Source organism: Polypterus senegalus, chromosome 8 (assembly GCF_016835505.1).
Source record: "Polypterus senegalus isolate Bchr_013 chromosome 8, ASM1683550v1, whole genome shotgun sequence".
Lineage (NCBI taxonomy): Eukaryota > Metazoa > Chordata > Cladistia > Polypteriformes > Polypteridae > Polypterus > Polypterus senegalus.
Window position 1 is genome coordinate 10,900,890 of NC_053161.1, and position 24,302 is coordinate 10,925,191.

At 37.5% G+C, this 24,302-nt stretch overlaps 1 protein-coding gene across 1 annotated transcript in view; it reads left to right on the plus strand.

The window, feature by feature from the left end:
- The window catches only part of LOC120533774 (inositol-trisphosphate 3-kinase B-like), a 40,445-nt gene that overhangs the window by 10,781 nt on the left and 5,362 nt on the right, over positions 1 to 24,302 (plus strand). Inside the window, exons 3-7 of the mRNA XM_039760724.1 lie at positions 15,644 to 15,728; positions 18,046 to 18,259; positions 18,345 to 18,549; positions 20,139 to 20,240; positions 20,895 to 20,966. Coding sequence (XP_039616658.1) covers positions 15,644 to 15,728; positions 18,046 to 18,259; positions 18,345 to 18,549; positions 20,139 to 20,240; positions 20,895 to 20,966 — 678 coding nt within the window. The remainder of the gene's footprint in view (positions 1 to 15,643; positions 15,729 to 18,045; positions 18,260 to 18,344; positions 18,550 to 20,138; positions 20,241 to 20,894; positions 20,967 to 24,302) is intronic.

A 24,302-nucleotide genomic window follows, 5' to 3' on the forward strand; every position in this document is an offset into this window, starting at 1 on the left:
TCTCCCTAACACACCTACACTCACTCACACTGAGCTAGGTTTTAACTTGACAGTTAATCTAACCTGAGCATTATGGAGATACAGGAAGAAAAACTAAAAAAAAAACTATTGTATATTCTAAGAAACTGCATTTGTATATCGGAAAACCTTGCTCCTTAAGACACACTTTTTTTTACATAAACAAAACAGTTTCATTTTTTGATTATATAGATTCATCAATTTTCTAAATACATTCTTTGTGATTAGAACTTTTTCTGGCTGCACAAATCATTGTTACGGGCTATCACAGAACAAAATGCTTATACTCTTTATACTGGGCCAGTATATAGTTTCCAGTCTAGTGGCATGGCATTGATGGTATCTGATTTTTTTTTTTTCTTTTCTAAGCTTCTTTGATATGAGCATAAGCCATTAGATGTTTTGTTACAGGGTAGCGCCAAATTCAATCTTTATTTTAAATAGAGCCATTAATAGCATGTATTTCTTGCAAGGCACTGAAATACACAAAATGAGGAGCATTATAAAAATTGCATTACAAAATGGACAGTCTAATACCAAATAGATATCTGTGTGTATGTGTGTTTCACATTTTTATTTGCTTTGGCAGTAACATGAACCTACTGAGGTTGCCCACAGCTTCACTTTGATGAGCAGATTACTGACTGTAGTCATTGTGTCCTATGGTGGAGTTATGAGTATGTGTTTGTGTATGTGTCTCTTCAAAAAGTTTGGGTGGTACTCATCATGGACTGAACTAGATAAAATTAATATTTAAATTAATTGGTTAAAATAGAAAAAGAAACAAAGCAAGTGCCAAGTTAAAAAATGTAACAACAGGACAAAAAAGTATAATTTTGTGCAGTGGCTTTCTGTATTCTTTTCAGGCTCATTGAATGCTAGTTACTACTTCTGCTCTCTTGATTATCTTGAAAGCTGACACCTACTTTTATGGCATCACTACTGTGCCTCCGGAAATGTTGGGGTGTTTTCTTTCATCTCACATGTGCATTTTAGATGTGTCTCCCTCTTCTTATCACTTTGCAAAAGCCTGTCATCCTTGTTTGCATAGATTTGAAAGGAATCCTTCATCTCTGCCCTGTGTACCCTTTCTGAAATTTGAATATGCTGTCAGCCTGTTTTGAATGGGACGTGCTGATGTGGCAGCCAGGAAAGAAGTACTATAGCACTTTGAAGTTACCCTACATCATGTAAAGCTGAAGTTACCCTACATCATGTAAAGCTGCACTATCAAATCGAAAGAGCCAGATATGCATTTTCACAATAAATGCACACACCCTTTGGATTTTATTAATCCAAACAAAAATAATACAGTGCTGGTATTTTGCAGCTAAGTCTTTTGAAAGGGGCAAGGCATTACTAACAGTAATGGGTAAAACTGTTGTATACTGTACTGTATGCTTGGTTTTGCTGGTTATCCACAAGCAGTTCCAGAATTAGGCTATGCAGACTTCTGTTTGGTTCTGCAATGTACAGTATATGAAAGATACTGTATAATGCTACCATTGTCCCAATTTAGGCATGCATTATTAGTATAGCAAGTTTTTTGGCACAATTGTAATGTAGTATACATACAGTAAGTATGATTTGGTTCGTGATTATAACTGTGAACCTTTTGCAGAAATTTGTACTGCCTGTCCATGATGCAAAGATCTTTGTCAAAGAGTCTTGCTGCTGGTACTCATTATCCTGAGAACACATAAAGCATAAAATGTATTCCCCTAAGGAATTAAAGTTATTTTTTTGGATTTTTTAGATAGAATTCCCAGCTTGTATTGTATTTGCAAAGGGGTAAAATATTATGACTTCTATCTAGATTTTAAACTTTTTATTTTTCCTTCGCCAGATTTCATACACAGATTAACTGTTCAGGCTTAAGCAGATTCCTTGTTTGCTGCAAGCGAGAACTTAAATGTTGGGTTTATGCTTTAGGGTACTGTAGGGTTGTCCTACCAGTTATACCTTTTTTTTTAACCTATTTGATTTTGTTTATTGTACTATTTTTATTGTTTGTTTTTTAGGTGTCGATTTTTTTTGTCCTTTTCTGCATCATTTATGAATGTTCTGTAATTGCTAAAATAAGAAGAAAGCTTGACCTTCAGAATTTGATGTCTGTACAAAATGGAGCACTGTCAACTTTTAGCATTCTTTCTTGCTTGCTTTCTAGGGGACCTCACTAGTCAAAATTATTTGCTTGTTTGCAGTTCCTCAGTTTTGTAAATCATCTTTTTTCAGACATTTGACAGAGATGTTGAAATCTCTTTTTTGAAAAGAATTTTGAGTCAGAGGTGAGATGAGCAGCTCAAAAAGCAGATGCTTTAACTCCAGCGAATTTAAATAACAAGTGGTCTTCTAAAGCTATATGGTGGGAGACCATTAATGTGGATGTAGACTTTCGAACAACTAGGTTCATATTCCCAGTATGTCAGAAGTGGTTATTCTGAAGCATGTGCTGTCAATAACAACCTAAAAGCAGTGGCCTTAAATACAAGGAGTTCCATTTGGTAGAAATTTGACTATAAAGTGAGCCTCTGCTTTTGTTTTAAATGTGACAAACCGTTGTTGATAGAAGGAAAAAAAAGGTCATTAAAAAGGCAAATTGAGCTCTTTGTGTAAAGAGATTAGCAGGTGAGATGATGTGTGATACAGCCGCTTTGGAGCACACTTATCAGCCCCTAACCTGTTTATCAGCATCGGGTAGGACTTGCTTTTGTGGCTTAGATTAGAGACCCAATATGCATCCATCACCCCAGTTGTGTGGAGTCATGTACAGCTTTTGCATTTAACGCATCAGTGATGTGCCAGCAATCAGTACGCCCACACAAGGCCACAAGGCCTTGCATGGCTCACCAACGCGTTAAATGCAGGGTGAGTGAGCTGGTGGGAGATGCTTCAGTCTCACTTGTGGGTGTCATGGCAGTAAAGCTGAAAGTAAGAACATCCCACCCATGGAGAATGAGCTGAAATGGACAGGAGAACAGAGAATGGTTGCTGTACCCTTATCTTGACTTGAAGCACAATCCATGACATTGCACACAAATAAAGTGTAGTACAGAGATAACAACTTTGGCAGAAGAAGAGGTTTCTTTGTGAAACGCTGAGGTCTGATATACTTCCCCAAACAAGACATTCCCTTTACAGCACAGCTATTAATTCCACAAAGGGTCACTTCAAAGTCTGTTAAACAGTAAGGATATAAGGCACATTTAGTGCAAATGTTAGGGCCCTAAAGCTAAAGAAAGTCACCAGCACCAGCAGCTCTTCATGTTTCAATAGGAGGATGTAGGGCTTGACAGAATTTCCGAAGGCAAAGATAACCTTCAATTTTATCTGGACCCATTGAGTTCAAGGACTGATCATCTCTGTTGTTTGTCTACAAGATTTTCCTTTAGTTATTATCAACTCAATTGTGTTCTGATTTCTAGCAACTATGGATATCCATCCATATATAAGCTGGTCATTCAGGTGTTTTTTTTTAACTTGGTGCATATTGAATGACCACATTCAATGCTGGAAAAACCTGACTCCATTTTTTAACATGCTGTATAAACTAAAACTTTTCTTTATAGCTAGCTCTTGTGGAGCTAGATCCACATACTTCTGATCTAATGCTCTTGGCTGATGGGGAAAAGGTTCCTTTTGGGTCTTCATTTTGTGTGTACAAGTGTCCTCTACTGAGAATGGCAACATCATCTGTGGAGAGCAGACATTTCTCCAAATAAATATGCAAGAAGTACAATAATGTACTTCTTCTATTCAGGTTTATGCGGCTTTGTCTTACTAACATCATGATTCACTTTCATTTCCCAATCTTGCAATTTCAGAAACATTTTTTTTTCTTTGGCATGGTAGTACAGAAAAAACGTATTTGCCTCCCTCCTACTATTAAGTCTCCAATAATTTAGTCTGGAATGCCTACAGGTCATGGCTAGCTATTAGGTATCAATGTGAAATTCCAGTGAAAAAGAAGGTTGTGAATTAGTGATATCCACTGTTGGATCTGGGTGACAGGTGAATTTTGTAATGCATGATGTATTCCAGTCTTGAATTAAATTGAATTAATTGTCAATTTGCTACAAATTTTCGAAAGGGCTATGCAAAAATTAAGTTGTCTATGGTATTTCTGCTTAGTTTTACATGGTGCTCCAGTTCATATTCCAATGTTCTCTATGTTGAAAAGCTGCCAAAATCACCCTCACCTTATGCTACATTTGCAATGTAGAGCATGATTTGGAATGGGTATGGAAACTTGGAAACAATGGTGTAACTTGTCACACACTGTCACTTCTAGTTAGTGATGGCAAGATACCACTTTTTTCTTTTCCAAGACTGATACTGTATCAGCCAACACCAAAACCAGTACTGACTGACACTGTATCTGCTAACACCAGTACCAGTACTAACTGATATTGATCTAATATTTTTTTATCTTTTTAACAATTATTAAGTTTTAAATGAGTGTTTCGTTTCAATGCACTTTATTTAAGAAAATGATTCTAAAAGTACCTTGAAGCTATCCAAATAAACACTTGGCTACCCTGCAGGAAGAAACACAACAACATGACTTATACTATGACTTGTGCACTTTTTATGTTACACCATTCTCAATGTTTTTACTTCTTTATGGTATATTTGTAAAGCATGACGTGCATATACACAGTTGCTTAAAAATATATATGTAAAGTCTCACATGAATGTGAAATGTAAAACCACAGCCCTTCATATAAATGTGATTCTCTGTTTACAAAAGGTTACATGACCAAAGAGAAAGCAGAGCTGATGACACTGTTCACTGCCAGTAATGTACTTAAGAAACCCAGATGCAAATACTCATGGTTACCCCAACACATTAAATAAAGTTCATTTTTTTTTATTTCCCAGCTATCTTCCTTTTGCTCATTGAGGTCAGAAGATGCAGTATGACTTCCCATCTCTCTTTTGTATAAATAAAATGTAAAGAATTTTTGTAAGTTATTATGAATAAAATGAATAAATAATTGTTATGGTCGGTTGACAATGGAGGAGAGGAAAACTAAAACTTCAGTCAGCAGCAGGTTTACCAAACAAAAACCTCTAAACGGTTCATGGTCAGTTATAACCAACAAAGTCAGACACAGTCCACATCCTGGAAATCTCAGCCACCTGGCCTGGGGCATTCAATATTAATTTATCCATCCACTAATTTTAAAGCAGCTATGGGCAGAAAAACATCTTGGCAGTAGATCATGATACCAAGAACAGAAACAAAATAAAGGTTAGTAATAATTCAAAATGATTGCAATGCTTATTTTTTGTACAAATGTCAATCAGAGATGCAATATGCCCAGCTAGTCAGCAGCTCTGCTTAGGGTATGCTATAGTAAAGTATCCTGTACTCCCACTGTTATTTTATTAATTCTTGGAATCTTGAATAAACTCTAGTAATATTTAGTAGGCTGGAATATTGAGATTTTAAAATGTGTGTGTGTGTATGTTATAATAAATTCAAATTAGTATATAGGGCCTTTGGCCATTTAAGGTTTTACTGTATATGTGAGAATTTGAAATCCTCTGTAAGGTTAACTGGAAGCCAGTGTGAAGAATTAAGAGCTGGAATTATGTATTTCTACTTTCTACTTTTTGTAATGAACCTTCCAGCAGCATTTTGAATTAAATGAAAGCTGTATTCTTCTTCTTCGCTTGTACGTTCTTTGGTCCAGAGATTGGCGTCCACATCTTCATACTTACTTCTTCTGCTTTTCTGTTTGCCTCCCCCCATTTTTTCAATGCAGACCATCTATTCTTCCTTCTGTCATCAATTGCTCAGTTTTCACACTTGACTCCCTCAAAGTACAGCACGTCCCATGAATCTCATCGCCTCCACTGTACTTTTTCCTATATACATCCTCATCTTCATTTCTTCAATTATTATCTTCTCTGTCCAGTTAATTTTCATTATTCTTCTACCAGTAAACGATAACGTGCAGTGAATCAACTTGACTTGGCCACTCATAGTTTTCATACTCTTTCTCTGTACGTTTAGCATTCGTTTGCTCAGAGGTTGATGCGCTTGATGCTTCCTGAGCAGCTCTTCTTTTCTCCAAAATGACAATGTAGGGTGCCAGAAAATCCACAGAATCACCTGCTTTATGAGAGTCCCAGCGTAATCATACAATTACAATCAATACAATTTATATAAAGGATTAGCAGTTTTGGTTGCAGAAGATAATGTAAGACAGAGTTTGTTCCATCTACAGAATAAAGTTCATTCGTCAATTATATACATTTATTTTCAACATTTTAAATCGCATCGTCATTAAAATATAATTAAAAAACCTTTTTGAACCTAACTGGTAGTTGTCTTTCACAATACAATACAATACAATACAGTTTATTTTTGTATAGCCCAAAATCACACAGGAAGTGCCGCAATGGGCTTTAACAGGCCCTGCCTTTTGACAGCCCCCCAGCCTTGACTTTCTGAGAAGACAAGGAAAAACTCCCAATAAAAACCTTGTAGGGAAAAATGGAAGAAACCTCGGGAAAGCCAGTTCAAAGAGAGACCCCTTTCCAGGTAGGTTGGGCGTGCAGTGGGTGTCAAAAGTAGGGGGTCAATACAATACAATACACAGAACAGAACAATTCCTTAATACAGCATAATAATAAAAAGTTTAGAAGTATGGTTTAACAGTAGATGATATGACATAATTAGGTTTGGATATTTTTAGAGTCCTGGAGACCTCATCCATCTAGCTGCTTCCCCATTTGGCCATGCCATGGCTGAAACGTTGCTCCGATGAAAGGACCCCTCTTTCCCATGATTCCTGTGATCCTTCGTCAGGGATGACTTTACCATAGGCAGGCAAACAACTTGGCAGGTGGGCCGTGGCACCAATTGCCACATTTGGGTACCGAGAAAAGAAACAGAATAGGTGAGGGTTAGTATTCAAATATAATTATCATGTTACTTATGTTATAGTGCTAATGACTAACAACAGAGATGCAGTATGTACAGTTAATCAGCAGCTCTAGTCAGGATATGCTAAACTGAAGTAGTGAGTCTTCAGCCGGGATTTAAAGGCTGAGGCTGAAGGGGCATCTCTTATGGAAGCAGGAAGACCATTCCACAGTTTAGGGGCCCTGTAACTAAAAGCTCGACCTCCCACTGTTATTTTATTAATCCTTGGAATCCTAAGCAGACCGGCATCTTGAGATCTTAATGTGCGCTCAGGTTTGTAAGTCATGATAAGTTCAGACAAGTAAGCGGACCTTGGCCATTTAATGCTTTATATGTTAAAATGAGGATTTTGAAATCTGCCCTAAACTTAACCGGAGCCAGTGTAAAGATTTAAGAACTGGAGTTATGTGTTCATATTTTCTTGTTCTTGTAATAATTCTTGCAGCCGCATTTTGGATTAACTGGAGGCTGTATAGAAAACAGTTTGAACAGCCAGCGATCACCGCATTGCAGTAGTCAATCCTACTAGAGATAAATGCATGAATTAATTTCTCACAATCCTGTTTATTTAGAAGGCGCCTTAATTTCCTAACATTTTTAAGATGGAAAAAACATGTTTTGGATGACTTTGTAATATGTGCTTTAAATGACATGCTAGAATCAAAGATAACTCCTAGATTGCGGGCTGATTCAATAAAATTAATTGGGATTCCAACTGAGTTAAATGACGACAAAATATTGCTGTGATCAGCGTCATTCCCTCCAACAATTAACATCTCTGTTTTATCTGTATTTAAAGACAAGTAGTTCTCATTCATCCACTCCTTTAATTCACTAACACAACTAATTAAAGACAACATATTGAACTTCTGTGTATAATGATGGAGTACTGTCTGCACATTTCTGTACATACTGGAATCGATTTGATAAATAAGAACTAAACCAAGCGAGCACGGGGCCTGTAAGCCCAACATCGTTTTCTAGCCTGTGCAGTAAAATCGAATGGTCAATGGTGTCAAATGCTGCACTTAAGTCCAACAACATAATCACAGTGGAGTTTCCTTCATCAGAGGATATCAGAATGTCATTTACAACCCGTGTTAGTGCCGTTCCTGTACTATGACCAGTGCGAAAGCCAGACTGGAACTTCTCAAATAAATTGTAATGCGTAAGGTGTGACTGAAGCTGACTGGCGACTACTTTTCACCAGGTTGTTTCTTTGCCGAGTTGTCTTTTCGCTGAGTTGACTGTTTCCCAGTTGCCACCGAACCCAAGCCACCATGTCAAAGTGGGAATAAAGGGAGGAAAAGCTGTATAAAGAATGATTTGACCAAACTGTAACATATGGTAGAAGTCAATCCTACTAGAAATAAATACATAATTTAATTCCTCAATATTTAGAAAAGTCTCTATTTTCCAGTATTTTTAAAATTTAAAAAACATATTTTAGATAGTTTTAAAATGTGTGTTTTGAAAGACATGCTGTTGTGAAAGACTACACTTAAGTTGCATGCTGTTAAAAAGTGACAAAATATTGTTTCTGTCTGCAAGATTTTCTCTTTATAACTAATACATTTTTTTTTGTATTAAGAAACAAATAGTTCTCATCCATCCACTCTTTTAACTCACTGACACTATAAATTAAGGACACCTTTGGAGAAATGTCATTTGGTCTTGAGAAAAGTACACCTGGGTATCGTCTGCAAACAGGTGAAAATGAATGTTATGTTTTCGAATCATATAAAGTGAAAACAGTATATGCCCGAATACAGCGACCTGAAGGACACCCTATTTACCTTCTAACGATAATGACTGATGGACTGTCCGCATACTTACTGTACAGGATGTACTAAAAGTGGTGCATGGTATACCCATAGAAATGAGAGAACAATCTAAAATTTTGTTTATCGTTTTTACCACAGTAGAGCGCATTAAGGAGCTGCTTTTGTTACTTGTGACTGTGACTTAAGATAGTGCATGGTGAGGTTTTGGTGTTCCGTTACCATAAGAAGTCTTGGCTATGTTAGATGGTATCTTCTGACTTTGAAGAGCATCCTTGTCCCTTTTTCCTGCATTAGCTGAAGAAACTGATAAAACACTACAGCTGTCTGTTCCACTTCAGACACGGATGATAATGATGATAAAAAAAAGCCCTGGATTAATAATAATAATAACACATTTTATTTATATAATGTCTTTCCCATGTTCAAGGCACTTCACAGAGTTTAAGAAAAATGGCAGGGTATATAGTACATAGCATTGTACTAAACCAGATAAATAAATAAAGAAGAGTAATATAGTAAATTCAGAGAAAATCCTAACAGACAATATAATTGATAGCACATACACACACACACACAGAGGTTACATGAGCATCTTGACATAGAGGTAAACTGAAAGAAGGGCAATAAAGCTAAAAGCCTTCCTGAACAAATGAGTTTTGAGTTGTTTTTTAAAATAATTCATGGAGTCAGCTGATCTAATTAATTTCGGTAGGTCATTCCAGAGTCTGGGCTCTATACAGCTGAAGGCCCTGTCACCCATGGAATGTAGATTAGTGTGGGGTACAACAAGATTGCCAGAATCAGAGGACCTTAGTGGGTGGACAGGCACATAGTGATGGAGAAGGTCACTGATATAGTTTGGCACAAGGTCGTTTAAGGCTTTGTAGGTTATTAGTTGAATTTTATATTCAATTCTATAGGACACAGGGAGCCAGTGAAGGCAAAGCAGGATGGGTGTTATATGCTCGCTGCTGCTGGTCCGTGTAAGGACTCTTGCAGCCGAGTTTTGAATAAGCTGGAGCTGTGATATAAGATTAGAATGTGAATTTCCCCTTGGGATTAATAAAGTATCGATCGATCGATCAATCAATCAATCAGGGGAACCTGCCAGTAGGGAATTACAATAATCAGTGCGGGATGTGATAAAAGTTTCTTAGCATTAGAAAAGGAGAGGAAGGAGCGAACACATGATATATTACGGAGGTGAAAGTAAGAATGTTTCTTAATGTGATTTTATGTGGGCAGAATAAGAAAGGGAGGAATCAAAAATGACACCAAGATTCTTTGCAGTAGAGGCAGGTCTGATGAGATCACCGCCAAGATTGACTGGGAAGGAGCTCATTTTATTAAATTGCACTTAATTCCAATTAGTCCCAATTTGCAGGAGTTCAGTTTTGTTACAAATTTATTTTAAAGAGTTCTGCTCCATCCAGGTTTTAATTTCACTAAGGCAAGTTGTGATCTGAGAAAGCTCTGATGAAGTTCCACTTTTAACATTGAAATAGAGTTGAGTATCGTCTGCATAAAAATGATAACCCATTGCAAAGCTACGAATAATATGGCCAATTGGAAGCATATAAATACAGAAAAGCAGAGGACAGAGCCCTATGGAACTCCTTGTATAACTGGCACTGTGCTGGACCTGCTATTGCCAAGATTAACAAACTCTTGCCTATCAGTCAGATAGGACTTGAACCAATGGAGGACAGTGCCAGAGATACCCAGCATGTTCTCCATTCTGGACAGTAGAATGTCATGTTTGACTGTCAAATGCTTCACTGAGGTCTAAGAATTAATATGCTGGTTTGTTCAGAGTCTGCTGCCATAAGCAAATCATTGGTTACCCGTAGCATAGCAGTTTCACAGCTGTGCTGTGATCTGAATCCAGACCAAAAGGGTTCCATCAAATTATAAGTTAAGTAGTTGGTGAGTAGGGAAGCTGCAACACGATCAAGAACTGACAGAAAAGGTAAGTAGGAAATAGGCCAAAAATTGTTAAGATTGTCAGCATCAAGACCAGACTTTTTTAACATTGGTGTTACAGAGGCAATTTTAAAAGTGAGCGGCACAAAGCCAATGTCAAGGGATGAGTTTATTATTGTTGTAATACTTGGGATTATGGCATGAAGGCAGGATTTAAGTAGTGTGGTGGGGATGGGGTCCAGTGCACAAGTAGTCGGCCTCATCTTACAAAGCAGGTCATTAACAAAAGCAGATGTGACTGGTGAGAACTTAGAGAAGGAACTGGATGGAGTGGGAAAACAGGGAGAGATATAAACAGATAATGTATTTATGTTAGTTGAATTATTTAGATCTTTAATTTTGTTACAAAAAAAGTGGAGGAATTTCTCGCAGACTTCAGTAGAAAAGGTAGTTGGGCCAGATGCGGTTTGGAGTAGTTTATTAACTACAGAGAACAAAACCCTTGGGTTATCGTGGCCACTTTCTATTATTCTGCCATAATGGGTTTTCTTGGCAGCAGTTAGTGCTTCTCTGTAAGCTCTTTGGTGGTCAGAGAAAGCCTGGATGTGCACAGTGAGGCCAGACTTACGTGCCATTTTCTCATTGCGTCAGCCAGCTGCTTTCATAGATCTCAATTCTGAATTATACCAAGGAGCTGAATGCTTAAAGGAAACCTCCTTATGTTTTAAAGGAGCTGTTTTATCTAATGCTGAATGAAGGGCTGTGTTATATTGCTCAACAAGACTATCTAGTGTTGATGGAATAGGTGAAGACAGTAAAAGATCAGAAATGGATCCAGAAAGGATAGAGGAACAGATATTTTGAAAGTTTCTGTAAGAAATTTGTCATTTACCAGTAAGAGGAGGGAGAGGTAATGAGACAGTGAAAAGTACTGCTTTATGGTCAGAGAGTCCCAAAACAGTGCTGTAAGTGTTGGCAACAGATAATCCAGATGTACAGATCAGGTCCAGTATATGACCACCAGAGTGGGTGGGAAAATCAACATGTTGTGTCAAGTCAAAACAGTCCAGTAAAGATAGGAATTCATTTCTCAGTTTAGATGTGGTGATGTCAATATGGATGTTGAAATCACCAAGAAGAATGATTCTCTGGGAAAAGGAACTTAAGTGGGTTAATAGTTCAGTCAGATCAGATAAAAAGGATGCATTGTATTTTGGAGGATGATAAAGAACAATGAATAAGGCAGGACCTGATTCCGTTATTAGTTTAAGAGTCAGACACTTGAAAGACAATGGACAGTCAATTGGGGATTCTTTTGATGTTTAACTCCTCTCTGACAATTACTGCAAGATCCTCTGCCTTGTCTTGAGCTACCAGGCTCTGTGAGGAAAGTGTTACCAGGTGGTGTTGCCTCCGTGAGAGGCGTAAATTCATTTGGTTTTTGCCAAGTCTCTGTTAAGCACAGCATATCAAGTTTGATATCAATGATGAATTCTGACAGCACTAATGCTTTGCCTTTAAGAGATATTGAATTAAACAATGCAGTATTAATTAATGAGACTTCTTTTTCCACAGAGCCATGACCGGAGTTTATTTTCACATACTGTAAATTTGGCACACTGACACTTCTATTTCCAGGGCCATTAGTAGGATGGCATTATTTATCTGATAGCAGTGGAGAAGCAGCACAGCACAGTGGAGCTGATGAGACGGGTGGGGTGTGGTGGCACAGATGAGTGGCGATAGCAATGCAGCAGAAAGCATAGCAGGAGGAGGTAGCAGGGTTTGGAGGTTCCAATATACAGCCACAAACAAGTAATGCTGGGAGTTACAGGGGTGATCACCACAGAGCTGCAAGCCAGGTGGGTGTCAACAACAGATCAGTTCTTAGTCATAACGCACAATATAATGAATCGAGAGCAGACCAGCATAGCAACTATAATCAAGGAGACAGATCATCCCACGCTCCTAGATCGCCACGGTACAAAGAAATGTTCGTAGGTGTCATACTGTGATCCACAGATTCAGTTGTTCCCAGTCAAGGTAAAGTTCATAAAGTCTGTAAAAATTAATCCAAATCCATACAATTTGAGTCAACTGCATTCACGAACTATTCATATAATAAAGAAAATAAAACAAGCATAAAAAAGTGCAGGATTAAGGGAAGGAGCGGCAGCAGCATGCGTACGCCAGCGTCCCATCCTCTGTCTTTTTAGATTAACTATTAAGCAAAATAAGCATGTTCTTAGAGCATCAAGGGAAACTAAGAGTTTAAAAAGTAAAATAACTTCACAAAATGAAACCATAATCAATATTTCTTTAGGTTGGAGTTATCTGTTATTTGCTTCTCAACCATTCTGGTAGTGGTATAGAGGTCTAAAAGCTGGAATTGTAACCAAAATCAACATTTTTAGCACTTAGCCAACACTGATATCTTCAAAGTTAGAAAGCGTTGGAATGGGAGACGTTCCTTTTCATACAAATAATGACGCTTCTTCATTAGAATTTTTTTTTTTAATGGTCCACCAATATCGATTTCTGTAGAAATAGGGTTTTGAAAATTGGCAGTTTGGCAAGTCTGAAAGCTTTCTTTAGTAAGCTGTATTGTAGGGCTTAGATTGGTAGCCTCTGCTGTGGAAATATTCAGTCATTAGAGATGGATGTTCCCTTTGGTTTCTCTTTAAATACTTTTTTTTCATGTTCATAAAGATTTTTTGACAAACAATATTAAAGTGTAGTTAGGCTTGCTTGTTTTTGTTCATTGGATAACCAAAGGAATTGGTAAGAATAGCTCTTTGAATGCTTATTTTTTTATTGTCAATCTTATTTTATTTTTTTACTGTATAGTTTATACAATTACATTTTCTAAGATTCTGTGTTTTTTATGGCATGTACAACATATTTTGATTTCTTGTTATTTCTTTGTCAAACTCTGTCAAATTGGTCCATTTTTTTCTCATTTTATGCATGTTCAAGATTACAAAGTGACTATGGGTAAAATACAGCTTTCTTTTTTCTTTAGAAGTTAAAACGCATCTGTCAACAGTGACTTCAGAAATTGCAGTAGGCTGTGAGTGTATACAGTATGTAACATACAGTAGACCTGAGTATGAGTTGCATCATAGACAAAAGATTTCTCTTGTGCTTTATTATATTGGAAGTGTCTTGATATTTATAGTTGCGCCATATACTAATATTGTTATCCTCAGAGTCCATGCACTTTTGGTCTTTAATATAGGCTTCCATTACTCTACACCAGTGTTTCTTAAACATTTTTTCCCCATGCCCCAATCATGCTCTCTTTTTTTTTTTTTTTTTCTTTGTTTGGGACCCAGTCTGTGACGATGCATCTGGATGGGGGTGGGGGATCGTCTCCAACAGTCATCCCCTTTTCCCTGTTGGGGTATAAATCGGATCACACCATATACCCATCCCTTTCCCATTGATTACAATGGCGAGTCCTGAGACTGCGCAATCCAAATACTTTAATAAACTATGCTCTACAATACAACTACTATGTGGCATTGCTAGTGATGAATGTAATGGAAGGTGAGTATGATATTTAACTGTCCTCCACAAGAGCAAGTATGGGTCAAAATGGGGTGGGTATATTTTGGTAGTATAAAATTACAGAGCTGAAATTGGCCTTAAGCTCAGGGTCTTTGCCTGAAGGTGTAAGATGCTTAAAATGTTATTACCACGAGTGGCATTCATTTGTCAGTCTGTTAATTTTGATTACTGGTTTCTAGGAATTTGAATATCTTCTGCCAAAGCAATAAGTGTTAGGGAGGAATATGCCTTGCATTGGATGTACACAAAGAAAAATGCAGCTTTTTGTCTCTCATCAATCAGATAGAATGTAGTATGGGAGAATACCCATTTGGACAATGGAAGATGTTTAAATTAGAGGCACATTAGCTAGTAGCCTGAGGCCCCGTATTCTATGAGATAGTCAGTGAAAATCTGCAGCACTTATGTCCTACTAAGTAATTTTAAAATTGTCACATGAACATAAAAGTTATTGCTCCACCTTTTTTCAGTCCCTGTTATGAAGTTTAAGGACACATGGAGTCAGAGCCTTACTAGGTATCAACGGGATAAAAATACATTTTAACTGTTTACAAGACTATAATGATAATAGTAAATGTGCTACATATTCAGGTTTGTGCATTTCTGATGTAGCACATTGTTTCCTAAAGTTTGGCTTAGATTAAGCAGTACTCAATGGAGTGGCTTGTTATCAAATGTACAAATGTGGAGCTTCCAGCAAAGAGTAACAAAAAAAAAAAAATAGAAAAGACTTGATTTTTTTTTTTTAAACATTTTTTTCTGTCTGTCATTATACACTCTTATTTGCCCTTTTGACTTTCTATCTATTTATCCATGTACTGTACTGTTATTGCTGGATTTTAATTTTTCTTGCTTTCACTTTGGTTTTTAAACCTTCCCTATGTTTGAAATATAAGGTGATGTTGGGTGATGCTTTTAAAACTTTGAGTCTTTTGTTTAGTTAGTCTCTTGATATCAATAGTTATGCCAGGACTGAACAGTGGCAGGGTGGAGTGGGGCTCAGAGGCTAGGGATCTGCGCCAGCATTCGGAAGGATGCTGGTTCAAATCCTGTAAACGCTAGAAGTACTTTACTCCGTTGGGCCCTTGAGCAAGACCCTTAACCAGCAATTGCTTTGCTATGGGTATGAAGTTAATATGCATCCAGCCTTGCAAGAAGATCATCCAACTTAAAGGGAAAGGTTGGTGTTTGATGGCAGGATTGGCACTCCAGCCACCGTAAAAAACAAAAAAAAAAAACTCACATTGTTCTAGTGTGGTGCTGAGGTGTCACCTGCTGCACTCGGGTCGCATTCCAGGTGGTTCATCGTGTGGTGGGTGCGCATGCTCCCAACCTCTCTCTGAGAGGTGGGGTTCAGCAGGCAATACCAGCTGCTCCTGTAAGTGTAGCTTATTTTTGCTTTACTTTACAGACTAAGTCATGGAAGACCTTTTTTACCATGGTGCATTGGTCCTTCAAGAGACAGAACTCCTGGGTCCAGTTGGCAGGTCATGAGGGTAAGCTCAAGACAAAAATGACATGCAAAATATGTATTGCTTGTTGTGATGCCGTGCATTGCTAGGGACATGAATGCTCTTTGCTCTGTGGTGAATAATGTCATTGCACCATCTTTATAATTTGAGGGTGTACAGTTTGTCTCAATTTATGTAGTAAATAAAGTAAATACTGTTTAGCTAGAGACAACTAATTTCTCCTGGAACTATTTTGCTGGACTTGGTAGGGCTACCAGTAACAAGTATATTGTAAAAAATTAGTGTATACTTTTTTTTCATTGGTTAATTTGACAACTAATTTTGTCCAAGTTATTTAAGCAAATATATGTATTTTAAGTTTTATTAAATAACTCCACTATGAAATTTGAAAGGAGCAGACAATAATTTCTTGCCTTTTGTTTTTAAATTTCATGTAGCAATCATCCAGAGAGGTGTTTTTTTTTTTTTTTTAAAGATGAGTGGACATACTGTTTAAAAAAGTTTTCTCTATAATTTTACTGAAATCTCAAAGTATTTTCTGTTTTAGCTTGAATATAATCAATTTAAATAAATTATATAAATATTTATATATGTATGTACTGTGTGCTCTAAGTCTCATGATACATGTATTTAAAAAAAATAAAATAAAATAATTGAGAGTTATACACTGATGCTTTATTTAAAGACATTGTGATTACAGCTGCAAGGTTATTTTTTCAAAATCCAAGAGGAACAGCTTAGCCTTGTAACTATTGTATATATTCGGCACAATATGGCTTGTAAGGTTTGTAAAGTATAAATAATGCCAACTGAAAAATATTGCAGGAGATAGACTCATATGTCTTCAAGAGAACACTAATGCAAAACCAGTGTACTATACTACACGAATGCAGCCACAGATACAAGTTTATCTTTTCTGTAAAAGTTAATTTTGACACTACCCACTCAAGTACATTGTTGTGCTTTGTTCTGAAAGTAGTGTCAGTGCAGTGGACATTTTTTTTTAATTCTTATTGTTTGTTATTGCCATTCTCAAGTTTAAGAAATTATTTATTTGTTTAGACCAGCTGTTTCAGTGTAACTTCTATTTGTCATTTTTTGCAGAGCTGTTCTTCATATTTTGATTTCTTTTTTTTATTGTTTCACAATTTCTGTCATATATTAAACATAAAAATGAAGATGACCAGAGCTGTCAATATATACATGAATAAGTTGCAGTATTTCCCTTTTTGGAGCGCAGCCTTCTAGATACCTTAACCAGGTTAACATGTGTATTATTAAACAAAGATTCTGCATTATTTGTTATTGCAACAAACAGAACAGTTTTACAGTAAAAGAAATTACTGTTTGCTTCAGACTTAATAGGGGAAGGGATGAAGTGGGAGAAATATTTTATACTGTAGAACACTTGATTGATGGCAGTCAGTGTGACTCCATACATTGCCCTTTCCTGGGCACTGCTTTCTGCCAGACAGTGGTGGTGCAACAGTCTTCATCCTCATATGCACTCAGTTAAGAGAGACGGCTAAAAGAAGCACTTTTAACTTTAGCAGTATTAAGTTTTAGATTTGTGAGAACAAGGATTTCACTGATCCATTCCGAACTGCTGTAGAAATTGTGTTTCTTTTCAAAAAGAATGTCACCTTCACAGCAGTAGCTCACCTGGAGACAGAGGGCCCATCTCTGCTTACTAGCATGAATTTCTCAGGTCAATCAGCATCAAATTGCTAAAAGAACAAATGTCAGACAGCTGAAAATTTAAAATTACTTCCAGTACTATCTAGTCATGTGCCATTTGTTCTTTATGTTAATAATGAGTAAACAACCATCTTGTCAGTTTTTCTAGTGAAATAGTCACACAGAGGAAACTTTTTGGCAGTATTTAGAATGAGCATCCACTTCTGATTGTGGTGGAGCTGCCTTCATCATTTACATACCCAAAAACTTTACTGGGCATCATACCATGCTGTTTTGCAATGTTGGGGAAGGAGCAAGGACCTATAGTCAATTAAGAAAATACAGCTTGATTAATTTGCCATTATTGAGTTTTTGCCATGTTTAGTGACCATATTTTGTTCAGTCCTTTTGCTTTGGTGGTCGCTCTCTTGACCTTCTGTATACAACCCCTGCTATGTCACACTACCCTCATTCTGTCATAAAACCTTGTCTCCACCACTCCTTAATCATTTTCCTATAAATGGAAAAATTTTAATGGTCCTGTCATATTGAACATTACTAAGAACAAACTATTACAAACCATCAAGTATGGCATAACAGTACATTTAAAGTAAGACAGTGGTGTACCAGCATATTTAATTTTCTTTTATTTCATCGCTGTCAGGTAATTTCCGCCCAAGTGAGAGTGGTCAGATCTTGAAAAAGTTTAGTGAGGTGGAGAATGCATGCCTGATAAAGCTCATGGAAGATGTCCTTAAGCCCTTTGTCCCTAATTACTATGGAGTGACTAATTGGGGTGAAGTCAAATATATAAAGATGGAGGACCTGCTTAGTGGATTGGAAGCTCCAGTTATAATGGACTGTAAGATGGGAGTCAGGTAGGCATGAGATTCCCTTGGTTGGTACTTTGGTTTGCCTGCCTACAACAGTTTACCACAAAACTGTGTGTTTTACCATTCTCAGGACATATCTGGAGGATGAACTGACCAAGGCACAGCAGAAGCCATCCCTTCGGACTGACATGTATGAAAAGATGCTGAAAGTGGATCCTAGTGCCCCAACAGAACAAGAGCATGCCCAGCATGCTGTGACCAAGCCACGGTACATGCAGTGGAGGGAGACCATGAGTTCTACAGCTACTCTGGGCTTCAGGATTGAAGGTGTCACGGTAAGAATTGGTGTCTGCCACATATAAAAATCCATCTGGCAACAGTGAGCACTTCATATGAGGGTACTAATTTGTTTGATAGCTGCCAAGGTCTGAGAAGTCTGAGATGAAATTAAGTAGGGGGTTACGTCCAGTACAGAGAAGTATTCTGTATCCACATAAGATGAGTCTGTCATTTCTAATTACTGTAATACATTTTCAAGGGCAGATGTTATAACTAACTTTGTTTTAAATACTGAAGTGTGCATTGTGCTTTCAAACTATTTTCAGTTGCTAATAAAAGGCAATAATGTAATTTATATGTTACTTCTTGGAGTATTAGGCTGGCTGCAATTTTCTATCTCTTCATATTTTGTTTTTTATGTATTTAAGTTTGTGTTGCATGGTTGAGTATGAGGCGAGTGCAACTTTTGCAGGAAGTTTGTTTAAAATTGGCAGTCAGTAAAATTATTTTTACCTGATCTCGATCTACTCTTTTGACTTCTCCTCCCTAGCTCTACTAAGTGAGAGAGTATTGCTTGTAAGGTTTGGCTCTTGCAATACCTGCTTATAATGAACAATTTTTTTCAAATACAGTATAATTCAGTAGAACATAGAGGGTATTTAAATGTTAGTTAAAAGCTATACATACACTAATAAAGCTTGTAAGAACATCTTTCGCAGGGAAAAAGGCGCTAGCAGTTTAGGGTAATAAACAAAACTATACAAGAAAAATAAATCTCCACAAATCTGAGACATATGGCATATTTAACATATGCACATTTCACTATATTTAGGTACCTGAAAATCTGTTAAGTACAGAAACTACCAGTTAATTGGATTTAAGGAAATTTCATGTTAAAGGTAATGATGGGCATCAACATCATGTAGATATATGTGTTGATTGCTTGCTGTTAATGCTATTTTGGTGAAATTGCCTTTATCTGTGAGTTAAATATTGTGTCATTTTAATATTTGGTTGCTCAGTTTCTTTTGTAGAACAGCACAGTTTGGCACAGTGGTTAACACTGCTGCTTCACAGATACAGCCTTCTGAGTTCACATTCCAGGTGTGGTTGTCTGTGTAAAGTTTGAAGGTTCTCTTTGTGTTTTTGTGAAACTTCCTCTGGCCAGTCCTATTTCCCCACACAGATTCTCAGTGATGCGTAGGTAAGGTTAATTGGTGACAATTGGCATTATGTGGTTGTGTATGTGAATGAGCCATGTAGTGGACTGTTCACTATACATTCTTGGCTTGCACCCCTGGCAAATGGAGTCAGCTTCAGCTACCCATGTTCTGAAATTGGATTAAGCAGTTTTAAAGATGCTGTGTTTTTTATGTTCTTTTTGGGGTTAATCTAGTGACCACCTTTGAGTCAAAACAGGAAATACAGCCATTTTGATTTTTCATTCCTGTAGCCTTATAAACCCTCCAGTGTGGCTCTGCCTTGGTTGTCATGAGAAAGTTGATAAAGTGGGGACTTTCCTTCCCCAGTTGTGTCACACAGCATTTAAATATGTACCTCACTAAATGTGCTCTTTTGTCACCAAAGAGGAACAGGCTGTCTTACCTTAATGTTTTGTCAGAACTACCATTTTCTTTGTTTTCAGACGGACAGTGGCAAGGTGATGAAGGATTTTAAGAAAACCAAGACGAAACAGCAAATTATTGATGCATTTGTGATGTTCACCAAGAGCAAACAACAAATCTTGGTAAGTCACTTTCATTTCAGGCTCAGGTCTCTCAATTCATTGGACAGGCAGTACTTCCAATTCCCAGTTATCCAGGTTTTGTTTTTAATTTTACAAGTAAGAGATAATATCTCCAAAAAGGACTTGAAGAACACTCTGTAATCATGCTACATACTCTGGACTGTTTGTATTTGTCAACAATCAATCAACATTTTAGCCTCTGCAACCTGAGGTCAAGTGGTCCTCTCATTTGAAAATGTTTTTTGTTTGCACAAAAAACACTTTACTTGCAGGTACTGAGCCTAAACAAAGGCTCCATTTGGCTTCTTCAGGCTGAGCCTGACCGAGTTGAGTAGGTCATTTTGATGTCAAGTACTTGTTGAGTCATGATGTCCATGTTCCTTGAGGGCTTCTATTAGTTTCTGTGTGAGCTGTTTTGAGAATCATCATTTGTCAGGAGCATCTCCTTAGACCACCTTTTTAGGTGTAGAGAGCACGATTGCATGCAGCTTAAATCTAAAGATCCCTGGAGTACATAGGCCCTGTGACACCACACCAAAGCCACAATCTTAGAAGGGCCCACCATGTCTACTTTGGTTCAGCAATTAATGTGCTCACAAGATGTGCCACCAATGCATATGTGTTATGTCAATTCCACTGTTATGTGCATTCTAGAACTCATATCTGGCTCGCCTCCTGGACCTGGAGAACATTCTGAAGACATCAACGTTCTTCAAAACCCATGAGGTAGGTTTGCTACTTACTTTCCCCTGTGGTATATCTGCTCATGTGACCAGCAACCAAAGATATGGATTAGCTTTGTTTTAAAGCGCCTTATATGGCCAGTACTAAATATTGTTTAGTGGAAAAATAATTTGACAAATAAAAAATGAAATCTGGTTTTGGGCAAATTCATTTTGTAAAGCACACAATTTTCAAAATTAAATCTTTTCTCTAGGGAACTAAATATGCAGAAAGTGGTTTTAGGTTATGTCTGTTAGGAAGAGGTGGTGGTTTTGGAAACATCTTAAAAAGTGACTTTAATGCCATTAACAAGATACTAGAGGTAAAGGAACTCTAACTAAGCATAAGGACATTTACTGAAGTATATCAACAGTCACAGTTGATTTGTGCATCCATCTATCCATCCATATCCTGAACTGTTTATTCTAATTCACGGTTTCACATGGGTTGAGCACTTTCATGTATGTATATCTCACATGTAAACCCTTACTGACTCTGAGCTGCATTAAAATGAAATGGAATGACAAAGCACCAGTCTCTTTGGAATAGTGAAACTGCAAAATGCACTGAATAGAATAAAGGTCCAGCAGTCCCATCCTCTTATTTTCTGGCATAGTATAATAACTTGATTAGTGGCCTATGATGTCACTGTCATGAACACACAAACATCAGCTGAAATATAGGTGGCACAGAGTGTACTTATGTTGCCATTCTGTAGGCCTTGGTTTAAAGTCCACACTAGCACACTTGATTTACATAATCTCAACATCAAAAATGTGTGTGCAATTTTTTTTCTTTTTAATTTGCTTGCGAGGGTTTGCAATAACAAGAGGTTTTGGCAAACAATTCTCAATGACACAGGAAGAGTAGGTGGAATATCACTCAGGATGTCCTCAGCAAGGGAGGAAAAAGATGACCTCAGATATTGTTGAGAGGTGAAGGAACACTTTTAGGAACTCCTATGCCTGGAGGATGTGTCCTCCATGCCAGAAGCATTAGATGGGGGTTGGGTCCATCTCTGTGTCCAAATTAGCTGCAGTGCTTAAAAAATTGAATTGACCAGGATGCAGGTGAGGATACGATCTGACCAGAAATGCTGAAAGCCCATTGGATATTATGGATAGTTCAGACATACAAAGTAAAATGAGGGAAGCATTGTGACACAGTACTCTGTGCTGGTGCATAGTGTACCAAGCAATAGCAGCGTTCACATCTAACCCCTGGTTGCTCTATGTGGAGTTTGTAACTTCTCCTTGTATCTGCATGTAAAGGACACTGGCTGAACGTGTGCATTAGGTTCATTGGGGATTCTAAATTGACCTTTGTGTGGGCCCTGCAGTGGACTGGTATCTCATCCTTGGGTCCTGCTTTGCACAATTGCTGCTGGGATAGATTATAATACAATACCTCTACTGTGTTTGAAATTTTTGGACATTATAAAAGTAATAAAAAAAATTGTGGACTTTAAAAACTCAACACTTGATATCTAGATTAAATTCAAAATTCAGTCCTTTTTTTTTGTTCTTCAAATTCTTATGTGTATATGCCAAATTATGTGAACCTCTGAGCTGAATTTGGCTAGTGATATCAGCTTTAAAATATTTGTACTTACTTGAATGTGTATAGCTGAAATTCACCCAAAATCGAATCAACTCGAGTTGACTAAACTAGCGCAATTTGTTGAATAAATTTAATAAGAATCATCCCTATTTCTTTCCAAAAATGAATTAAACATGTTGTAAAGATATAATTTTTTTTAACTCAAAGTTATTTTTTTTGTGAAAATAATTCTTCCATATGTGTAAAATATGGAGAAAGTTAAAATGTTGAGGCTGGATTTCTTCAGTTGTTAATCCTTTTGAATATCTTGTGTAAATTCATCCTAAAGATACCTTTTACTTCTCGAACATTATCAAAGATTGAGCAGTAGTGCCAATGTATTCCTTTTTTGTAACCTGCTGGGAGATTCTGACTCTCTTGATGTCAAGCAAGACGCCAGAGGTGTGATGGGATTTTCACTTGCTGGTGTGGTTGGTCATCTTGAAAACAGACAATTCTTTTTTCATGAGAATTTGTAACATGGTAAATGTGCAGAAATAATCCTTTAGGGGTTGTGTGTGTTGCTTAGAATTTCAGAACATTTGGTAGTGTATGAAATATATACTCATATTCATATACCAAAGGCAACTTGCACCGTACAAGTTGTTCTGGCTACTGTATTTAAAATAAAGTTTGGTTCACAGCAGATGTAGAGGCTTTGGTTATGGATTACAGTAATAGAAACCCTAGGGTCCAGGCATTATGCACTGTTCTGCTCTGGGACTCGCATTTACTTCCTTTACTCCCATCACTTCTTTATTTCTTTTTACACAAGGCTTTAGTGAAGAATCAGCAACTGCATTGTGCTCAGAAGAGGAGGTCACATTTTTAGAGTGCAAAGAGCATTCTAGCCATTGCCTTAGAAAGAATAGAAGCCTGCAGAGTACCTGCAGCTGGGTGATGGGGCACTGTAGCTTGCTGAAAGTGTGTCCATATCTATCAAGGTGAATTGGCACACTTGAGCAAGTTTTTGGTTGGTTCTCAAAATAAATACATCATCAGTTTGCAGATGTGGGTCTCTTATCTATACTAATAAAAGGCAAAGCCCTCACTCACTCACTCACTCACTCACTCATCACTAATTCTCCAACTTCCCGTGTAGGTAGAAGGCTGAAATTTGGCAGGCTCATTCCTTACAGCTTACTTACAAAAGTTGGGCAGGTTTCATTTCGAAATTCTACGCCTAATGGTCATAACTGGAAGGTATTTTTCTCCATTAACTGTAATAGAGTTGAGCTGGAAAGGCGTGGGGGGCGGAGCTTCATGTGACATCATCACGCCTCCCACGTAATCACGTGAACTGACTGTCCACGCAGTGCGTAGAAAACCAGGAAGACCTCCAAAAAGCGCTTAAGAAAACATGCATTATATAATTGAGAAGGCAGCGAAACAATAAGAAGGGAGCGAGTGACATATACTACCATATTCATGAGTGCTGCTACCTCGGAAAGAAAGCAAGGTGTAAACCTAAACTTTAAATTAAGTTCATAGACAGGCTACCGCTGGCGTTTCACATGCCCACAGGTAATGCGGGATACAAGTTTAATGAGAGGACGCAGGATATAAGCGAGAGTTTTGATCACTTTGTAACTAAGTTAAAATTGTAGGTGAAGGGGTGTGCTTATGCAAATTCCGAGAGACTGTGTTTGTGGGGGATTGACAGTTAAAGGCGGGTGGGGGAGTCACGTCATCATCTCCCCTCCCATTCATCTTATTTCGCTCTGAGCTGAGCTCAGCGCT